We start from the raw sequence: 22,101 nt of genomic DNA on the forward strand, positions 1-22,101 counted from the left end.
TCGGAGCCGGAGGTGGATGCCGATGAAGAATCGGTCTCGTAGTAGACCACCTTCCTCATCCTCTTTTTCTTGTCCCCACTCCGATGCGGCTTGTGGGAAGAGGATTTCTCCTTCTTCTCTTTGTGGTGTGAAGAAGATCTCTTCTCCTTCTCATTGGAGGAGTCCTTCTTCTTCACCTTTCTCTTGGTGCCGGACTCTTCCGATGAAGTGCTCCTGTGGCTTGTAGTGGGCTTTTCGCCGGTCTCCATCTCCTTCTTGGCGTGATCTCCCGACATCACTTCGAGCGGTTAGGCTCTAATGAAGCACCGGGCTCTGATACCAATTGATAGTCGCCTAGAGGGGGGGGTGAATAGGGCGAAACTGAAATTTACAAAATTAATCACAACTACAAGCCGGGTTAGCGTTAGAAATAATAACGAGTCCGAGAGAGAGGGCGCAAAACAAATCGCAAGCAAATGAAGAGTGTGACACACGGATTTGTTTTACCGAGGTTCGGTTCTTGCAAACCTACTCCCTGAGGAGGCCACAAAGGCCGGGTCTCTTTCAACCCTTACCCTCTCTCAAACGGTCCCTCCGACCGAGTGAGCTTCTCTTTTCAAATCAAAACCGGGAACAAAACTTCCCCGCAAGGGCCACCACACAATTGGTGCCTCTTGCCTTGATTACAATGGAGTTTTGATCACAAGAACGAGTGAGAAAGAAAAGAAGCAATCCAAGCGCAAGAGCTCAAAAGAACACGGCAAATCTCTCTCGCTAATCACTAAAGCCTTGTGTGGAATTGGAGAGGATTTGATCTCTTTGGTGTGTCTAGAATTGAATGCCTAGCTCTTGTAAGTGGTTGAGAAGTGGAAAACTTGGATGCAATGAATGGTGGGTGGTTGGGGGTATTTATAGCCCCAACCACCAAACTAGCCGTTTGGTGGAGGCTGTCTGTTCGATGGCGCACCGGACAGTCCGGTGCACACCGGACATGTCCGGTGCGACAGCCACGTCACCAAAGCCGTTGGGTTCCGACAGTTGGAGCTCTGGCTTTTGGGCCCACCTGGATGTCCGGTGGCGCACCGGACATGTACTGTAGAGTGTCCGGTGCGCCAGCATGGGCGTGCCTGACCTCTGCGCGCGCTGGCGCGCAATAAATGCGCTGCAGGTAGCCGTTGGCGCCTGAAGTAGTCGTTGCCCCGCTGTTACACCGGACAGTCCGGTGCACACCGGACATGTCCGGTGAATTATAGCGGAGCAGCCGAAATGAATTCCCGAGGCTGGCGAGTTCCTGAGGCCGCTCTTCGTTGGAGCACCGGACACTGTCCGGTGTACACCGGACAGTCCGGTGAATTATAGCGGAGTTGCCTCTGGAATTTCCCGAAGGTGACGAGTTTGAGTTGGAGTCCTCTGGTGCACCGGACATGTCCGGTGGCACACCGGACAGTCCGGTGCGCCAGACCAGAGGTGCCTTCGGTTGTCCCTTTGCTCTTTTGTCGAACCCAATACTTGGTCTTTTTATTGGCTAAGTGTGAACCTTTGGCACCTGTATAACTTATACACTAGAGCAAACTAGTTAGTCCATTTATTTGTGTTGGACAATTCAACCACCAAAATTAATTAGGGACTAGGTGTACGCCTAATTCCCTTTCATAGAGCTCCTTCCCGTCCCCCAGCAAGACGAACGACTTGGCACGCCGCGCCAACCGCCGAGCTTCGGCTCGGTCGAGGGGTAGCTCTCCTCGGTGGAGATATTGTAGGTACGGGGTCTGCCAGTTTCGATTAGGCGTGACCCCGCTCCGCTCCTCCTCGACGTGTAGTGCCTCACCTTCGGGGGCCGAGGGTGCCTTGGGCAAAGTCGAGGGTGCCTCAGGCTGAGCCGAGGCCTTCTCGGGCTCGGGCGCGTCGTCGGTCTTGACGGAGGGTTGATGCAGGTCTCGGGAGAAGACGTCCGGGGGAACCGTTGTCCGCCCCGAGGATATCTTAGCCAGCTCGTCCGCAGTCTCGTTGTATCGTCGGGCGATGTGGTTGAGCTCGAGCCCGTAGAACTTGTCTTCCAGGCGCCGAACCTCATCGCAGTAGGCTTCCATCTTCGGGTCGCGGCAGTGGGAGTTCTTCATGACTTGGTCGATGACGAGCTGCGAGTCACCGCGAGCGTCGAGGCGTCGGACCCCTAGCTCGATGGCGATACGCAACCCGTTGACCAGAGCCTCGTACTTGGCCACATTGTTGGACGCCGTGAAATGGAGGCGCAGCACGTAGCGTAGGTGCTTCCCGAGGGGCGAGATGAAGAGCAGGCCCGCGCCTGCCCCTGTCTTCATCAGCGACCCATCGAAAAATATGGTCCAGAGTTCCGGTTGGATCGGAGCTATTGGGAGCTGGGTATCGACCCATTCAACCACAAAGTTCGCCAAGACTTGGGACTTGATGGCCTTCCGAGGGGCGAACGAGATTGTCTCGCCCATGATTTCCACTGCCCACTTTGAAATCCTACCCGAGGCTTCTCGGCACTGGATGATCTCCCCCAGGGGGAAGGATGACACCACAGTTACCGGATGAGACTCGAAGTAGTGTCGCAACTTCCGCCGCGTCAGGATCACCGCGTACAGCAGCTTCTGAATTTGTGGGTAGCGGATCTTGGTCTCGGACAGTACCTCACTGATGAAGTAGACTGGCCTCTGGACGGGCAATGCATGCCCCTCTTCTCGTCTCTCAACCACGATCGCGGCGCTGACCACCTGAGCGGTAGCGGCGACGTAGATCAAGAGGGCTTCTCCGGCCGCGGGGGGCACCAAGGTGGGCACGTTTGTGAGGAGCGCCTTCAGGTTCCCGAGGGCTTCCTCGGCCTCAGGGGTCCAAGTGAAGCACTCGGCCTTTCTTAAGAGGCGGTACAGAGGCAGGCCTCTTTCGCCGAGGCGCGAGATGAAACGGCTCAGAGCCGCAAGGCATCCTGTGACCCTCTGTACGCCTTTCAAGTCCTTGATGGGCCCCATGTTGGTGATGGCCGCGATTTTCTCCGGGTTGGCCTCGATGCCTCGCTCGGAGACGATGAACCCCAAGAGCATGCCTCGGGGGACCCCGAAGACACACTTCTCGGGATTGAGCTTTACGCCTTTCGCCTTGAGACACCGGAATGTCGTTTCAAGGTCGGAAAGGAGGTCGGAGGCTTTCCTCGTCTTGACTACGATGTCATCGACGTAGGCCTCGACCGTTTGACCAATGTGTTCGCCGAACACGTGGTTCATGCACCTTTGGTATGCCGCACCCGCATTCCTCAAACCAAACGGCATGGTAACATAGCAGTACATGCCGAAAGGTGTGATGAAAGAAGTCGCGAGCTGGTCGGACTCTTTCATCCTGATTTGGTGATACCCTAAGTAGGCATCGAGGAAAGACAGGGTTTCACACCCAACAGTGGAATCCACGATTTGATCGATGCGAGGCAGAGGGTAGGGAACTTTTGTACATGCTTTGTTTAGACCAGTGTAGTCTACACACATCCGCCATTTCCCTCCTTTCTTTCTCACAAGCATAGGGTTGGCAAGCCATTCGGGATGGAATACCTCTTTGATGAACCCTGTCGCCATTAGCTTGTGGATCTCCTCGCCTATGGCTCTGCACTTTTCTTCGTCGAATCGGCGCAGAGGCTGCTTCACGTGTCGGGCTCCAGCTCGGATATCCAGCGAGTGCTCGGCGACATCCCTCGGTATGCCGGGCATGTCCGAGAGACTCCACGCGAAAACGTCGGCGTTTGCGCGGAGAAAGTCGACGAGCACTGCTTCCTATTTGGGATCGAGCTCGGAGCCGATCCGGATCTGCTTGGAGGCGTCGTTGCTGGGGTCGAGAGGGACGGATTTAACCGTCTCCACGGGCTCGAAGTTGCTGGCGTGGCGCTTCACGTCTGGCGCCTCCTTGGAGAGGCTCTCCAGGTCAGCGATGAGGGCCTCGGATTCGGCGAGGGCCTCGGCGTACTCCACGCACTCCACGTCGCATTCGTACGCGTGTCGGTACGTGGGGCCGACGGTGATGACCCCGTTGGGGCCCGGCATCTTGAGCTTGAGGTAGGTGTAGTTGGGGACGGCCATGAACTTGGCATAGCATGGCCTCCCCAACACTGCGTGGTAGGTTCCTCGGAACCCGACCACCTTGAACGTGAGGGTTTCCCTTCGGAAGTTGGAGGGAGTCCCGAAGCAGACGGGTAGATCGAGATGTCCGAGGGGCTGGACGCGTTTCCCGGGGATGATCCCATGGAAAGGCGCCGCGCCTGCCCGGACCGAGGACAGATCGATCCGCAGGAGCCCGAGGGTCTCGGCGTAGATGATGTTGAGGCTGCTGCCTCCATCCATGAGGACCTTGGTGAGCCTGACGTTGCCGATGACGGGGTCGACAACGAGCGGGTATTTCCCCGGGCTCGGCACGCGGTCGGGGTGGTCGCCCTGGTCGAAGGTGATGGGCTTATCGGACCAGTCTAGGTAGACTGGCGCCGCCACCTTTACCGAGCAGACCTCCCGACGCTCTTGCTTGCGGCACCGAGCCGAGGCGTTCGCCACTTGCCCACCGTAGATCATGAAGCAGTCGTGGACCTCGGGGAACTCTCCTGCCTTGTGATCCTCCTTCTTATCGTCGTCGCGGGCCCTGCCACCCTCCGCAGGTGGCCCGGCCTTGTGAAAGTGGCACCGAAGCATGGCGCACTCCTCAAGGGTGTGCTTGACGGGCCCCTGATGATAGGGGTACGACTCCTTAAGTATCTTGTCGAAGAGATTGGCGCCTCCGGGAGGTTTCCGAGGGTTCTTGTACTCTGCGGCGGCGACAAGGTCCGCGTCGGCGGCGTCGCGTTTCGCGTGCGACTTCTTCTTGCCTTTCTTCTTGGTGCCGCGCAGAGTGGACGCCTCGGGGACATCTTCCGGCTGGCGGCCCTGGGGCTGCTTATCCTTCCGGAAGATGGCCTCGACCGTCTCCTGGCCAGAGGCGAACTTGGTGGCAATGTCCATCAGCTCGCTCACCCTGGTGGGGGTCTTGCGACCCAGCTTGCTCACTAGGTCGCGGCAGGTGGTGCCGGCAAGGAACGCGCTGATGACATTCAAGTCGGTGATGTTGGGCAGCTCGGTGCGCTGCTTCGAGAATCGCAGGATGTAGTCCCGGAGAGACTCTCCCGGCTGCTGGCGGCAGCTTCGGAGATCCCAGGAGTTCCCTGGGCGCACGTACGTGCCCTGGAAGTTGCCGGCGAAGGCTTGGACCAGGTCGTCCCAGTTGGAGATCTGCCCCGGAGGCAGGTGCTCCAGCCAGGCTCGAGCGGTGTCGGAGAGGAACTGGGGGAGGTTGCGGATGATGAGGTTGTCATCGTCCGTTCCACCCAGGTGGCAGGCCAGCCGGTAGTCCGCGAGCCACAGTTCCGGCCTCGTCTCCCCCGAGTACTTTGTGATAGTAGTCGGGGTTCGGAACTGGGTCGAGAACGGTGCCCGTCGTATAGCCCGGCTGAAAGCCTGCGGACCGGGTGGTTCGGGCGAGGGACTCCGATCCTCCCCGCTGTCGTAGCATCCCCCACGCCTAGGGTGGTAGCCTCGGCGCACCTTCTCGTCGAGGTGGGCTCGACGGTTGCGGTGATGGTGCTCGTTGCCGAGGCGACCCGGGGCCGCAGGTGCTGTGTTGCACGTGCGCCCGGTGTGGACCGAGGCTTCCCGCATGAATCGGGAAGTCGCGACGTGATGTTCCGAGGGGTACCCCTGCCTTCGAGAGGCAGAGCTTTCGGCCCGTCGGACCGCGGCATCCTCCAGGAGATTCTTGAGCTCGCCCTGGATACGCCGCCCCTCGGCGGTTGATGGCTCCGACATCGCGCGGAGAAGTATTGTCGCTACAGCCAGGTTTTGGCCGACCCCACTGGAAGCCGGTGGCGGCCTTGCCCTGACATCGTCGGCGATGCGGTGCTGGATGCCCTGGGGTAGATGACGCGCTTCTCCGGCCGGAGGTTGGCCTGCCCATTCCTGCCCGATGTCCCGGCGGAACGGCTCAAGTGTTCCTGCTCCCTCGTCGAGCCTGGCCTGCATCTCGCGGATTTGCTCGAGCTGTGAGTCCTGACCCCCCGCAGGGACTGGGACCACAGCTAGCTCCCGAAGGATGTCAACGCGAGGCACATGCCTAGGGGGATCACCGTTCTCCGGTATACCAAGATGGTTGCCTTCGCCGGGACCCCCTAGATCGACGTGGTAACATTCACGACTTGGGCCGCAGTCCTCGTCGCCGAAGCTGCGGCTACCGTCGGAACAATTGGAGAGGCAGTAGTCGCATGCGGTCATGAAGTCCCGCATGGCACTGGGGTTACCAAGTCCGGAGAAATCCCAACAAAAGTCGGGCTCGTCATCTTCCCCGGAACCCGAGGGCCCGTAGGTCAAGACGGCTGTCAGCCGGTCCCACGGTGACCGCATACCGTACCCCGGAGGGTTTGGACTCGCCTCTATGAAAGCGTCCATCGAAGCGAAGTCGCTTGGTGGGTCGAGGCTGAATCCAAAAGGCACGAGATGGGAATCGGTCGGTACCTCTTGGTCGACGGGCGGTGACGAAGTCACGTCGAGGGCAGACTGCACCGTCGTCTCAGGTACGAGGGTGACGCCCAGCAAGTCTTTTGCGAGCACACTGGCGTCGTCCGTCCGCTTGGAGTTGGCGTGTTGCGGGGAAACGACGCTCGTCTTTGTCTGAGACGCGAAGTCGATGCCCGACGTGTCCCCCGTTGGGGCGCCGGCGCCGTCGACTCGCTCGACAGCCGACGAGGTGCCGCCTCCTGCTTGGCCTTGGTTGCCCCGCCTCCTCCTCCGTCGGCGGTGGAGGCGACGGGACAAACCCGAATGTTGTTCTTCCGCCACTTGGGGAAGACGTCGTCGATTCCGCCGCCAGCGGGCGGGTTGTCGGCCGCCATTGTCGCTGTCGCGCGGCGGGGGAAGGAGTATCATGTCGTAGCTGCCGTCGAGGGACATGAACTCAAGACTCCCGAAACGGAGCACCGTCCCGGGTTGGAAAGGTTGCTGGAGACTACCCATCTAGAGCTCGACGGGAAGCTGTTCGTCAACACGCAGTAGGCCCCTACCTGGCGTGCCAACTGTTGGCGTTTCGACCCCGGGGGTCCCTAGACCGACGAGTAAATTGTCGCCGCGTGCCCCAGCCCAGATGGGTCGGCGCGAGATGGAGCGCAAAGGGGGGAAAAGCCGGAGGGAGACAGGCGTAAAAGGGGAAACCGGCGGCCTTCGTGTTTGTCCCGCGCCCAGGTCGGGTGCGCTTGCAGTAGGGGGTTACAAGCGTCCGCGTGGGAGAAAGCGAGAGGCTTATGCGCGCGCCGTCCCGTCCTTCCCGCGCGGCCAACCTTCTGTAAGAGGGCCCTGGACCTTCCTTTTATAGGCGTAAGGAGAGGGTCCAGGTGTACAACGGGAGATGTAGCAGTGTGCTAACGTGTCTAGCAGAGAGGAGCTAGTGCCCTAAGTACATGCCGTCGTGGCAGCCGGAGAGGTTTTGGCACCCTGTTCGTGTAATGTTGTGGCCGTCGGAGGAGCGCTGGAGCCTTGCGGAAGGACAGCTGTCGGGGCTGTCGAGTCCTTGCTGACGTCTCCTTGCTTCCGTAAGGGGGCTGAGAGCCGCCGTCGTCATGGAGCACGCGGGGCGCCATCATTACTTGTTTTACCGGGGCGAGCCAGATAGGACGCCGGTCTTGTCCCCCATAACCAGAGCTAGCTAGGGGTAGGGTAATGATGGCCCCTCCTATGGCGTGGTCGGTCTGAGCCCTAGGTTGGGCGAGGCGGAGGCTCCTCCGAGGTCGAGGTCGAGTCTGTCTTCCGAGGTCGAGGTCGAGTCCGAGCCCCTGGGTCGGGCGAGGCGGAGACCGTCGGCTGAGGCCAAGGCTGAGTCCGAGCCCTAGGGTCGGGCGAGGCGGAGTTCGTCGTCTTCCGGGGCCGAGGCCGATTCCGAGCCCTGGGGTCGGGCGAGGCGGAGTTCGTCGTCTTCCAGGGCCGAGGCCGAGTCCGTGCCTTGGGGTCGGGCGAGGCGGAGTTCGTCGTCTTCCGGGGCCGAGGCCGGTTCCGAGCCCTGGGGTCAGGCGAGGCGGAGCTTCCTATGGCGCCTGAGGCCGGACATGGCTGCTGTCAGCCTCACTCTGTCGAGTGGCACAGCAGTCGGAGCGGCGCAGGCGGCGCTGTCCTCTTGTCAGGCCGGTCAATGGAGCGGCGAAGTGACTGCGGTCACTTCGGCTCTGTCGACTGAAGGGCGCGCGTCAGGATGAGATGTCAGGCCATCTTTGCATTAAATGCTCCTGCGATACGGTCGGTCGTCGTGGCGATTTGGCCAAGGTTGCTTCTTGGCGAAGACTGGGCCTCGGGCGAGCCGAAGGTGTGTCCGTTGCTTGAGGGGGCCCTCGGGCGAGACGTAAATCCTCCGGGGTCGGCTGCCCTTGCCCGAGGCTGGGCTCGGGCGAGGCGAGATCGTGTCCCTTGAGCGGACCGAGCCTTGACTTAATCGCACCCATCAGGCCTTTGTAGCTTTGTGCTGATGGGGGTTACCAGCTGAGATTAGGAGTCTTGGGGGTACCCCTAATTATGGTCCCCGACAAAATGTGTATCAAACTTAGGAGCAATAACATAAGTGAATATGAGAACTCAAGAAGTCAACAATCGCAATAAAGTAAATGGACAATAGACATAGCGATTTTATCTCGTGGTTCGGCCAATACCTACTCCACATTGTGGTGACCTCCTTTGGTCAAGGGTTGCACTCAACCCCTCTCAAGTGATCCAAAGATCAAACTTGAGTACCACGGTTTTCTTCCTTATCTCAAATCCCCTTTGTGAGGAATCTCCACAAGTTGGAGTCTCTCACACCTTACACATATGATCTTAGTCAAAGCACACGAGTAAGGGGGAGTAGCTACACACACACAAGAACTTAATTCGCAACAACAACACGCACATGAGTCAAGAAAAGAGCGCAAGAAACGAAACTGCGGAGTCACAACTCAAGAACACGCTCGAATCTCTATCTAATAAAACAACAGCGTGGTCGTAGAGTCTCGGAGTTGTAGGATGCTCAAAGAATGTTGTGTAGTGCTCCATGGCGCCTAGGGGGTCCTTTTATAGCCCCAAGGGACCTAGGAGTCGTTGGAGCTCCATTTGGAAGGCCCTGACTGTCGTCTGTTCATGGGTGCACCGGACTATCCGATGCACACCGGACACTGCACAGTACAACGGCTACGGATCGCTTGATTGCCTGCTTTCCACTTCTGGGGGGCACCGGACCGTCCGGTAGGTGGGACCGGACTGTCCGGTGCACCTATTGACCGTTGGCTCCGACTGACGTGTCAACTAGCTACTGGCCGGCTAGCAGACCAGACTGTCTGGTGCTTCACGCGGGCCGTCCGGTGAATTATAGTCGATGAAGTCTTGTTTTTATCGAGAGCAGCCCTTTCGGCCGGATCGTGCACCGGACTGTCCGGTGGGTGGCACCAGACCTCGGGTGCTACGCAGAATAGCCTAGATGCTCATTTTTCATTTCAATTCTCATTTGCTCCTTTTGATTCATATAGTCCCTAACACTTAGACAAATATAATTAGTACCTAAAACAATTGACTAAGTGTTCGGAGAGTACCTTTCTCACTTGGTACCATATGGATTTGTGGTATGCCCACTTTCAAGCCTAAAAGTGCCTTTTTCTCAATTTTCTTTTCAAATATCTGTGCCTATGCTCATACATCAAGATGTTAGTCCAAGACAATGTGTTGAGTATCTAATCACCAAAACAACTAGAAATGGCCCAAGGGCACATTTCCCTTTCATCTTCCTTATTTGACCCCCTTCGTCGTTGCTATCCATTCTCCCCAGCATTGTGGCCCTCTCCCCTCCTGCCCCCACCGTCGGAGTCATTGGCCTTCCCTTCCGACCCCAATACTCTCTCTTGGATCCTTCCATCTGTGTTGCTCGTGATCCTCATCGCCTGCCCCCCCTCCTCTAACTTGTTGTAACCATGGGGTTTCCACCTATGCTCATGTCACTGCTGTGTGGGCCGAGCAGGCAAGGGTTTCCTCCTGTTAGGTTAATGAAAGTCACCTAGAGGAGTGTGAATAGGCAAAATCTGAAATTTATAACTTAAAACACAAACTTAAACCCCAGTTAGGTGTTAGAATGAGAATAAGAACAATCAGAGTGAGCGAGAGAGAGTTCTTCTTGCATGGGTTGCTCAAATGATTGCATAAATACTTTGAGAGCAACTCAATTGATATAGGGCATGTTTGGTTCAGTTTTTTTCTAACCAGTTTTTTTGAGAATTTGGTTGTTGGGAGAATATGGTTGTGGAGAGAATCTAAATATCGTTGTGATTACGTGCAAAGGAAGATGAATGTATCCATAGGGTTCAGGATCTATAAAGTGATGGATTCCTACTATTGCAACGACTCGACCGATTATGTGTTTATATTGATTTTGGATGGTTTTTACCAAATCGATTTTTATAGAAGTTGGCTGAAAAGCCAAGCGTTTGGCAGTCCGCAACAGTTTTTGGTGGCCAGAAGCTAAAAAAGATGAAACAAATAGGGCCATAAAATCAAGGGCAAGCAAGAGAATTAAGAGAGAGAGGAGAGGAAGAAACACATCATAATAAGAAATCAACACAAAGAACACCAATGACTTTTTCCCCGAGGTTCGGTCCCGAAATACCTACGTCCCTGTTGAGTAGTCCACTAAGGATAGATTTCTTTCAACCCTTTCCTCCCTCAATCGACTATTTAGATCGTTGAGTGCTTCTTCTCAATCTCAAAGGACACAAAGTCTCCACAAGAATCACCACACAATTTGACATCTCTTGCTAGCTTTACAAAGTAAGAGAATGAGGTTGGGAATGGGAACGAGAACGATCAAGAACACAAGCCCATGTTCGTAACTCCTAAAGTTACTAGAATTTCTCGTCTCTTGATCTCCTACGGTCATAACTCTTTGAGTTATGGTAGTTTTTTGTCTCATGATCTCTCGTGCCCTTTCGATTCTCCTGGCTCTGAGATATAAGCTTTATCATGTCATCGTTCTTCGGTTTGCCTTTGTTTCTACTATCAGACAAATTTCCCTATTTTAGTTCTTGCGCGCACAAGCAATGGAAGAGTAAGCCTATGAAGCGAGTGTCATCCACGAGTTCACCTGCTCAGGTGAAGGCCGACAAATATGTTTTTAGGAGTAATCATAAGTGGCACAACTGCTCACTTCATCATCTTCTTCTCGACGTGATCGGCACGGCTACTCTACATTGCACCAAGCGGAACCACTGTACCGGCAAGCACTATGTCAAGTATATTGTGCTTTGCCGCTGGATATATTTCTCTTGCCCAATATCTAATAAGTTTTAAATCAATTTTGTGTTAGTTCAAATTTTCTATATGCTTAGATCACACATTATCTATTTCTAGATGAAATTGCTGCTGAAATTGATTAAATATCTAACATATAGTATGTTCTTATGCTCGCTAAATACAACACATATATAAACACCTCACTTATGTGACCGACGGTGATATACAAATGTATATAGTTATATTACTTTACCTAATTTATATCTAAATTGTAATTATAAGAATGAATTTCAATTCAAGGATCCACCTTATTCCAATGTATATATGTTATGGTGTGGTGCTCGTTTTTTCATCGTTCTGCGAAAAAAGTAAACCAACACGCTCTTTCAGTTATCCTTATCCACCACAAGCAGACCATCTCAGCTCTATTCCTTTCTCAGCCGCGGTGCTACTGCGGCCGCCGCCCGCTCTGCAATGCCACCGGCGGCGGCTGGCGATTCCTTCACGCAGGTCTCGTCGGAGTGGTCGGACACCACGTTGTTGCCTCGGCTGGTCACGTTCCGGAAGAAGCATGCGTCGGAGGCCTCATACCTGTACGTCTGGCGCGCGGCCCACGACTCCCGGACGGCTTCCCCGTCCTCGACGTCCACGTCCCGGGCGCACTCCTGCGAGTTGCTCAGCGACCGGGCCCAGAACCCCGACCGGCCGGCGGCGACGCGGTCGTCGCTGAACCCGAGCTGCACCTTCGTCGCCGCGGTGTACGAGTCGACGTCGGTCTGGTTCACCACTCCCACGAACTTGTACAGCGTGAAGCTCTGCTGCGCCTCCTGCGCGTACAGCACGCCGGCGTGGTCCGCGACGTGGGCGGCGGAGTACGCGTCCGTGGTCTGGTTCACCTCCGGCTGGAAAAAGCTGTCGCGGAAGTTGATAGTGTTCTCGTAGCCCAACCTTTGCGTCCACGTCGCCGTGACCTTGCCATACGACGGCGTGTGCACCCACCCGGAGGCGGAGACGTGTCGGAACGCTGTCGTGTAGTAGAGCCCGTTGTTAGGGCCATCGGGCAGAGTCGCGGTGGCCGTGTCCAGCGGCGGCGCGTCGTAGCTGACAATGCCCGCCGCCGTGGCTGCGCCCCTGGGGTCCAGCCAGAGGTGGAGGTTGGCGTCGACGAACCACGTGTCCATGGCGTTGGTCACCGTGAACGCGACCTCGTGCTTCTCGCCGTCCAGCAGCTTGCCCAGAAAAGCCGTGAGCTCGATGTCGTAGGATGGGAGGTTGAACGAGCCGATGCCGGTGATCGGTCGCCAGAGCAACGGGTTGATGCCGCCGGTGTAGACCACGGGGAACGGCCACACGACGCCGACCAAGTCGCCGTCGATCTGAACAGCGACCTCGCGGAACGGGCCGTTTCCGGCGGCGTTCCCGTACCAGAACTCGTCCTCCGAGTGGTAGGAGAGGTACACCTCGAGAACGGCACGGTACGTGTTGGCCGGCACTGTGATGCTCGCGGACGCGATGTCGAAGTCGTCCTTGATCTCGAACCACAGGCCGTCGTTCAACGGGAGGCTCCGCGATATCGGAGCGACGACGTCGGCGGGGCCTAGCCCGGGCTGCGGCGGCGGCGGCGGCGGGTGGCGGAAGTAGAGGTGTAGCGTGACGTTGGCGTGGAAGACCCCGATGTACTGCTGGTCCACGATGTTGCCGAGGTACACAGCGAGCGTGGTGGGGTCGCGGGCGGCGAGGAGTGACGCGTACTTGGTGACGTCCTTGGAGACCGTCCACTCGACGCCGGCGCCGCTCTGGATGGGCGGCTCAGCGGTGCAGCCGCGGAGGAGCTCGGCGCCGCCAAGCCACACGCCGAAGACGCGGTCGTACTGGACGCCGCGGCACGTAGCGCGCCACTCGAGGACGGCGAGCGAGATAACGGCCGCGCGGCCGCCCGCCGCCGCCAGGCACGGCGGCGGCGAGTAGGCGACCGTGGCGGGGGGCTTGGCGTAGGTGTACGCGAAGGAGTGCGAGAGGAGCAGCGTCGAGCACGGGCCGAAGCTGCCCGGCGGCGGCCGGTGCGGCCGGTCCACCTCGAAGAAGACGGTCGGCTGGTCCGGCGCGGGCGGCCGCGGTGCCAGCGGTCCGAGCGCGGCGACGTCCGAGGCAGAGAGACGGAGCTTGTGAGGGAGCGAAGCAACGGAAGCCGGGACTAGGGAGGCCATGACGAGGACGAGGAGTCGCACGTAGGAGCTGGCCATGTCTCTGCTGCGTTAGGGGTGGAGGACAGCGAGAGGCCCTAGCTGGTGCTTTGGCGCGCTTCTTGCCGTGGAGGGGATTTAAAAAGGGCGGTAAAGAGTAGAAGTGAAGTAGAGCGCACTCCATTTTCAGGGACCATGCAATGCTCTTATTCCCTGATGGAGTGACGGTAAATTGGACTGCAAGTCACACAGCGACACTAGGCCTCGCTAACTGAGGTAATGGAGCCTAATGATGTAGCTAAATGTTTGATCAGGTTTGGATTGCAAGTTTAACTTAGCATGGGTCAGTGAAGTTAAACTAGTAATGCAGACAGGTGCTGCAGGAGGGCCGAACATTAGCTATGTTCTGTACCTGTGTATGGCTCAGATTGCTACAATGTTTACAAGAATGGTCGCTGGAAAGGAGAAGCATACGCATTCCCAGAAGCCAGAAGGTCCTGTGATCCTGTTCTATATCTGCTCCGATTCTGAGTGGCAGAAATGCAGATCCTACGCTGGTATTAGATGAAGCAAATTTATAGGAAGTAGTATTCTCAACAAATCCTCTGGGGCCTGTCTGAAGTGGTGGCTGGCTAGGACTGGGAGGCAACTTTGCCTTGCTTTGCTTCAGGGGCTGGCTGCTCTGATGATTCTCCTCTCTGATTGGGATGGTGCGCCTGTACGCAACCGTTCAGGGCCCACGATACTAGATGTAGCTGCTAAAATGTGCGTTTTTGCCAACGATCATAACTAAGGGGGGGCTGGGCCTGATTCTACGATCCTAGTCGATAGATTCTACAACACAGGGATCTTACGTTACCACCAGCACACTTACATCATCCCTGAACGGATCCATGGCTTGGGACCAGCAGATCAAACCATCCATGGCTTGGGATCTTACAGCTGTTCGTCTGTCTGACTTTAATCCGAAACAGTTTCTATTGTTCAAAAATATTTGCATTTCGGATGCAAACATACCCATTTGCATGCAAACATACCCATTTGCAGCCTCTCATATTCACTACCTGAAGGCCCACAAAAACATATCAAAATTTACAAAGTAACCCCTTATGAATTTATTTTTTCTTCTATTTATATGAGCCTCCATGTATAGGATGTGAGAGGCTGCAAAGGAGTGTTTGTATTTGGGATGGAAAGAATTTTTTTTTCTCGGTATTTTGTCTCTATAGATTTTAACAGCAGTTCGAACAACTGATTTTAATCCGAAAAAAAACAATCCGAAAAAAACAAATGAAAAGGTTAGAAATACTGTGCAAAATGAGCATAGGTATATTTAGGACCTGTGATACTAAGTCCTATAATTATTTGATGATTTTTTAAAATAAAATCCCGCTGGAACAATTTTTTGGTGATATTTTAAAATAGAACTCCGTTCAGGTATAGGACTCCTCGTGAAGATGCTCTTTCGACAGAGCGATATGGTAGACTGGCAGCAGCAGGACACCGCTGGTTAATCGGCAGAGCGATATGATAGCCTGGAGGCCCTTTCGCCACACTAGCACAAAATCTCATTGCATATCCGACTACCCGGGCGAAAGTTGTCAGAACAATTGTTAGGATATGGTACAATGAAATGCCACTTCAAAGCTAGCTCAAAATAGAAGGGCAGACAACATAAAGCAGAAAAGAGATGACACAGGAACTGAACCTACTTTCTGATTTCCGATACCCTGATGTATGATACAACTCACTCTATACAGAGGCATACACAGCCAGCCTAACCCGGTTGCTCCAAGGCAAACTGGAAGGTGAAACGTGTCAAACAATCCTCTTCAGATTTTTCTCTCTCTAAAATTAAGAGTCCTGTATGAATAGGGCATGTCTACATCTGCAACGATGCAAAAATTGTGGCCAAGACTCAAGATGGTTCCATCTTCAGATCAGTGAGTCGTATCGCCGCTATTCAAATGAATTTGTGGCGTTCTTGATATGCAGGCATGGTGCAATCCTCACTCACATGAATAGATGAGCGTGGTGTGTGCTTGGCCACCATTCATCAACCATTAAAATGAGATAGCTAAGTATGTCAGAAAATGGTCTTCAAAATCAGAAGGACTATCATGATGAAGATCAGAATGACAAGGACAGTGGCACACATCACCATGCCCCCTTTCTTCTGGGTCCTCTCAGCCTGCAGAATAGACGGACCAAGATATTAGACCACAAGTAAAGCAGCTACTTTTCATTATTTCAAGTAAGGCTATTGGGTTCTGCAACACATGATCACCGCGGAACCTCTGACATAATGCACACAACAGTAACAAATGAATTACATAGACGGGGTGGGGGTCATAAAGGTACAAGAAAGTGTCTGCGTTAAGCAGTAAACTGAAGCCTGAAGAGTTGGTTAAAAGTCTACAGCCCCCACCATTACGGAAAGTGACATCTTTTACAGACATGGAAATAAAGGCAGGGTGGTATGGTTTAATGAAAATCATGATATTTCGATATAATATAGCAGCTAAAAATGTGAAATATTTGAATCCCATGATTTCCACCAACGGCAATAAATTATGGGTACCCTGAGGGCATATATAACAAAAGACCAAATCTCTACACACTTATCATGCTGTTCAAAAAAGCAGCCAAGCACCATACAGCTTAAAGACCTACCAGCAGCATAAAGGTTTGGTTCATCATTACTAAAGGCCCATTCTACTGAAATGTATACAGCGGAAACATTAGTGAGGGTAAATAAGGTTTGATGATAAAACCTTTTGCAATTGTTTGTAACCTTCCTCAACTGAAGCTGCAACGTTCTGTATGTTGTAGTCTATCCGATCGATGATGGTTCCCTGTTTGAAATAAGAATTAAGAAATCAAGAGTCTGGTCCCAACCAGTTATCTAAAACCAATATAGACAATTAATCAGGGTTCCATACCTGATCAATCACAAGAACTGAAAGATCCTTCATAATCTGTGCAAGTTCGTTGACTGATTCAACAACCTTCAAGCCACAAACAATAATAAACAGACTTCAGAACATGCGCTGTCAAAAAGAGAATAAAATGTGATTGAAAGAACCGTCAAAGAAATAAATAAAATCACCTGCTCAATTTCTCTCTCCCTTTCTCTAGTGAATGCTTCGCTTTTCTTAAGTTTTGACATCTGAATCTCAGTGAAACCCTGGTAACAAAATGCAATTATGAATTACATCAACAACTTAAACTTTAAAGAACTAGTTGCACTTATCATCATATGTTGGTCTGGATCCCAACAAGTATATTCTTAACACAACAAATTCAAATCCAGCCAAATCTAGCATGCATGGATAATCAAACATTCCAAAAAAGAAAGGAAATACTGACATAATAAAGAATATATTGTGCTGAAGAATTTCCTAAAGCATCTTTGCAGCAGTTTTCGTTACACGAACCAACCATCTACACTGTTAGTTCTTCACTGCAGGACCATTCTCTGGATGGTGAATGCATCGTTGTGCTGTTATGTTGGACCAATGTAGTTTGCTACAGAGATAAGTAACAGAAACTTCTTGCATTTTACTCACATATATCATATACAGTATTTATTACTATTCAAGTGCCCATCTCTCACAATGGACCTCAAATATCAGGGTAATACCTGGCCACCAGGAACTGGTTGAAAGGGCATGGTCCATTCCGTTTCATTAGACCATGGTGCTTGCCATAATATATAGTTTAGTATTCAATCTTGCTCTCCATTCATAATCTATTTTATGATATCCAAACCAATGTGTTTCCAGCCCAAAAAACAGAAAAGAAAAAGGAAACAGATGAACAGAAAATTGGGGCGGGGAGGGAGGGAGGGAGGCTGGGAAGTGAGAGTACACAGATGTGGATGTTAGCAATGCTAATACAAGGTTTAAGGGAGGCATAATACAGAGTTATCCATTTCCACCAACAAATTTACTATGAGCATCCAGCTCTAGCCACAGCCATCATCAAGGAGGGGAAGAACTGAGTTACCCATATCGACAACACAAATAAACAGAAACACCAGTGCACATAAGGCAGAACTTCGTCGTTATTATTTCGTCTTTTACTGCCATTTTTCAATTTGTGTTTATGCATATAAAGGAAAACATGTCCTGTCAAGCAAATCTTTGAAGTCTCAAGGAGTCCCAGAGAGTGAGTAAGTGTACAAACAAAGGCGAGAAGACACATAAAGCCTCTGCCAAACAGACCCCACACACTCTCTTGTCAATATTTAATATGCAGCTAACATCTCATATCCAATGAAGACAGACTCATAGTCCATAGGCACTCCTCATGCTAATATCAAATACGCAGAGATAAAAAGAATCACCAAAATCAGGTATGCAGCATGTAAAGACCAAAATAAAACGGACCACATCATCAAACTCATCGTCTTCAAATGTAGACTTTGTCCCGTTCATATTCATTTCCAAATCAACACCATCCTGACCCTGCAAAGGTATTCGTAGATAAAGCATCAGTCAGGGTTAGACTGTTAGAATGGACGCACTAACCAGTTCAACCCAAAAGCTTAAGCTGATGGGAGAAGGTAGTCAATCCACTTATACACTTCAACACCCCCACTCACGTGCAGCCAGAGAGAAAGGCGCAAACGCAGCCAGAGAGAAAGGCGCAAATGTGGAAATAAATGGGTGGAGGCACAAATAAAGCCTCTGCCAGGATTCGAACTCGAGACCTCTGGCTCTGATACTATGTTAGAATGGACGCACTAACCAGTTCAACCCAAAAGCTTAAGCTGATGGGAGAAGGTAGTCAATCCACTTATACACTTCAACATAGACAAACATTCTATCAGCACCTAATTATCTGATGACGACAGAATAGAACCTCTTTTTGTTGGCGAAGCTGCTTTAAATATGATGACTGCTTTTTCCGGAACTCCATTGACAGGTTTTGCAGGTCTGTAGCAAGGGAACGCTGCACATAACAGCCAGGTGTATTTTCTCCGTCAAATGGGAAAAAAGGAACAAACTGCCACTCTTTAAATTGTAACTGCCACTGATAAACAAGTTTCTATCATCACCTGGACATTCTTTCGGACATTTGAATCCTCTGACAAATCTTTCATGGACAGCTTCTGCAGCCTCTTCTCGGACCTTTTCAGCAAGTCTGTTATCTCATGTGTGAGAACCTCAATTGCTCGCTGGTCGTCTCTGCCATCGCCAAAGGACGGCATCAAGGCTTTGGCATGTGCCTTAGCCAACTCCGTCATTTTTGTCCTTGCCCTCTGCATGTTTGCAGATATCTCTTCAGAAACATCCACCCAGGCTGGGGGTAGCCCGACTGACACAGCACCTCTACTGCAACACAAACCAAACGTCAGTGCTGCATAATTCATCTTATCACCAGTGAGGTGTCCAACCAGTAACACATCAATGCAAGTAGTTAAGTTAACCTTCGCAACCCACCATTACAGCTTACTGCCAAAGCCACTGATCACTGATCAACATGCATGCTATAATAAGTCTTCCATTTGCTCTGTCTAATGGCAGAAATTCCAAGTCCCCAGAAAGCGAAATCGCATGTATGCTACATAGGTCATTGTCTTGTAGTAATTAGTTGCGAAAGAGCCTCTAGCTAAGTTGGTTAGGCATCTTCCGCATCTAAGTAGCACTCCTCGGGTCCTAGGATCGACTCCCCATGGGAGCGAATTTCAGGCTAAGGTTAAAAAAAATAACTCGCTAGTTCCCTTGGTCAGTATAGGTGAACCGACCTATGGTGAATGGGCCCTCGTGTAAGGGGCTGGTAGTGTGGGTTGGGCCTCAAAGCACGGGTCAAGGTCCGAACCATATGGTCCCCATGTATGAGGGAGCTAGCATTCATGGCTTTTTTTGGCCGGGCTATGGTTGAGCTCTTCTTAGTGAAATACCGTAGAGGTGGTCTTTCCCCCACCGGTCAAGTTTTTTTAGTAATTAGCTAACATGCAAAGGCTTGACTAAGGGCTTGTTTGGGGCAGTTCCACCACTAAAAACATGAATGCGAACACAAGGTTGACTTGTCCCTTGTGGTTCAGTTTGATGATGAGTGATTATCAACGGGTAGCACTTCGGGGTAGTCAGTGAACTGACCAGAATGTGAGATTATGCATGTGCAACCATGTTGGTCGGCTTGTGGTGTGCAGGTGTGGAGCAAAGGGACGGTGGTCGACGGCTGAGGTGAAGGTCATACAGGCTCATGCTGATGGACTGGGAGCGGTGAAGGGCAACTGCTGGGTCTTGACTGACGGACCAGAGCAGTCGAGTGACCAGCCGCGGTGGCTGACACCTGGGACACACACTCGCGAGAGGACGTGGTGGAGTGGACCGTGTTGCCGGCGTGGTCGAGCACTGACGGAACACGCGTGTAATCGTGGAGGATGTGCACGAGGTGCGGTGCTCACGGCAGGTTTGGTGGTTTAGGCCTCAAAACCACCCAGCGCTACAAATGGCGGGTTTTGCTGAGTTTGGGCCTCAAAACTCGACAGCGGCGGTTCCGGAGGGAACCAGTGGCGGCACGTGGCGTGATCACGAAGGGTGCGTCAAGGCGAAGCAACTCCGTGTGAAGGACGTGGCCGTCGGATCGAAAACCTAGGAGTTGGTCCATTTCGCCTCCAGTGGAGTAGATATGCTCTATGTAAATAGGGGTAGTTTAGGAAGTGAGAATAACCCTCTATAAATAGAGGGGAGGACTGATTAGTTCAACATCTCTTGAATGTCATTTGTTTAGAGCACTCATTCTAGAGCTCATAGTTTTTTCTTTAGGTAGACACCAGTTGAGCCGAGGGATCCGTAACGATTTTGTACTTCGACTGTGTTCTTGATCTATAACATGTGACAGTGGTGGGTAGTTTTTTCCAACTCAATCAAAGTCGGTTTGGTGGAGTACCCCTTGAGGAGGTCCACGGAAATGGTGAATGTAACCTTTAGATCCATCATTTTGGTGAATCTGAAATTGTTAGAGCTGGATCCTTCAGGTAACTTTTCATAGAGTAGAGCTGTTTTGGTGGATCTTGAGCTGGTAGAGCTGTCCCAAACATGACCTAGATCAAGTTAATGCCGAGTCTAGTGATCTGCAATTCAACCAATTCATTTGAGTCACCGGTCAATTAGCCCACTCTATCTACTCGTTAGCATGGTCAATGCCTCTCGATCTAGCTGAGAAACTCACATCTTGCAACCCCGCGTCGCAGCTAGCAACCTTCAGTGGGTTCCCAAACCGCAGAGGCCAGACGACATGCGAGGGGGTGTTGGGAGTTGGAGGTGGTGGCACCTGGAGGCGGAGGGGTCTTCGATGCTGAGGGGCGCGTAGGGCCGGTCGGAGCGCAGCAGCGAGGCCATCTCGATCACCGACCCTCCCCCGCCCCCGCAGGACGACGACGTCGCCCCGGCCGGTGCGCGGACGTGCCGCAGCGCGTCGCGGTACTTGCGGTAGAGCGGCGTGCGGTTCCGCGTCGCCATGCCTCGGGCCGTCGGGCGCGAGCCGCGAGGGGACGGGCGGGTGGGATGTCGATGGCGGAGGCGCTGAGGCGGGGACCGGAGAATTTGGTGCAGTTTGGTTTGGTAGAGTTTCTTCGCCAGCTCCAACAGCTTCACCAATTCTTAGACAAGTATGTATAAAAATCTCAGTCACTAATCATAGCCAGCCCTATTTTTCAAATTAAAATTCGTTTTAACTTTTTTTAGATTCATGCAATAATTAGTATGTGTGTTTTATATATGTGTCTAGATTTATTATGACTTATTTAAATATAGATATAAAAAGCAAGTGATAAAATGAACTCTATTATGGCACGAAGAGAATATTAGCTAAGTTGTACCGGCTAATAAACTAATTGTTAACTATGGGTTAACTAAAAGTTAGCTAATGAGTGTTTGAAATGAGCTAACTGTTAGCTAGGTACCAGCTAATAAACTAATGGTTAGATACGAGTTAATTAACAATTAGTCGAAGGATGTTTGAAATCTCTCTAATGTTCCGTTTGTTTCCTTTTATTTTGAAATATTGGAATCTTACTAATTGAATAAACTATTTTTTTAGAATGTGACATTCCACAACTTTCTAAAGTTTTCATATAAGCCTATCTCAAATTCATGAGGTGATAGATGAGAATTGATTCTATAGATTTACATACTATTTTTCCGATGTACAACTTATAGCACATTTTTCTACTTGCTTCGCTATAACATAAATATAGTATATAATTATCTCTCTCATATTATTTAGGATAATATACAAATATATTACATATATAAATATATGAACTTAATTAATTTTGTCTAAATTATAATTATTAAAATGGAATTCAATTTCAACGAAACAAACGGGGCCTAAAACTAATTTTAGCAGTTAACTATTAGCTTTAGAGATTCCAAATAGAACCCAATTTCTCAAAACAAAAACCAGAAAATTATATATTTGGGAGTCCAAATAACATCTTTTAGGCTTAATTTAGATACTCTATTATTGACATTAATCCACATGTATTGAGGTGGATTAGAGTGTAAATTAAACTAATTTACGCTCTAATCCACCTAAACTCATGTGGATTGAGATCAATACTAAAATACCCAAATAAAGCTTTTGTCATATGAAATGTTCACTTCGCAAAACCAGCA

General features: G+C 51.7%; 2 protein-coding genes across 4 annotated transcripts; both read right to left on the reverse strand.

Annotated features, from left to right (window-relative positions):
• Nucleotides 1–11,569: 11,569 nt before the first annotated feature.
• Nucleotides 11,570–13,577, reverse strand: LOC103626147 (peptide-N4-(N-acetyl-beta-glucosaminyl)asparagine amidase A). The gene has a single exon (XM_008646530.3). The coding sequence runs from the start codon at nt 13,526–13,528 to the stop codon at nt 11,711–11,713; it is 1,818 nt and encodes a 605-aa protein (XP_008644752.3). The 5' UTR covers nt 13,529–13,577; the 3' UTR covers nt 11,570–11,710.
• A 1,447-nt stretch (nt 13,578–15,024) lies between these two features.
• On the reverse strand, nt 15,025–21,070 carry LOC100191311 (Syntaxin-41). Of its 3 annotated transcripts, none has more exons than XM_008682732.3 (8): nt 20,756–21,070; nt 18,531–18,804; nt 18,335–18,424; nt 17,860–17,937; nt 16,578–16,655; nt 16,411–16,476; nt 16,243–16,323; nt 15,025–15,659 (listed from the first exon to the last, which is right to left on the reverse strand). In XM_008682732.3, exons 1-8 carry the CDS (start codon nt 20,941–20,943, stop codon nt 15,555–15,557), a joined length of 960 nt encoding a protein of 319 aa, XP_008680954.1. In that variant the 5' UTR covers nt 20,944–21,070; the 3' UTR covers nt 15,025–15,554. The 3 variants fall into 3 exon arrangements, with proteins under 3 accessions (XP_008680954.1, XP_035823535.1, NP_001130217.1); XM_035967642.1 differs by having other exon boundaries at nt 18,531–20,555; nt 20,654–21,056; NM_001136745.1 differs by having other exon boundaries at nt 15,026–15,659; nt 18,531–18,807; nt 20,756–21,056.
• Between the last annotated feature and the right edge of the window lie 1,031 nt (nt 21,071–22,101).

This window comes from Zea mays, chromosome 5 (assembly GCF_902167145.1).
Source record: "Zea mays cultivar B73 chromosome 5, Zm-B73-REFERENCE-NAM-5.0, whole genome shotgun sequence".
NCBI classification, from domain to species: domain Eukaryota; kingdom Viridiplantae; phylum Streptophyta; class Magnoliopsida; order Poales; family Poaceae; genus Zea; species Zea mays.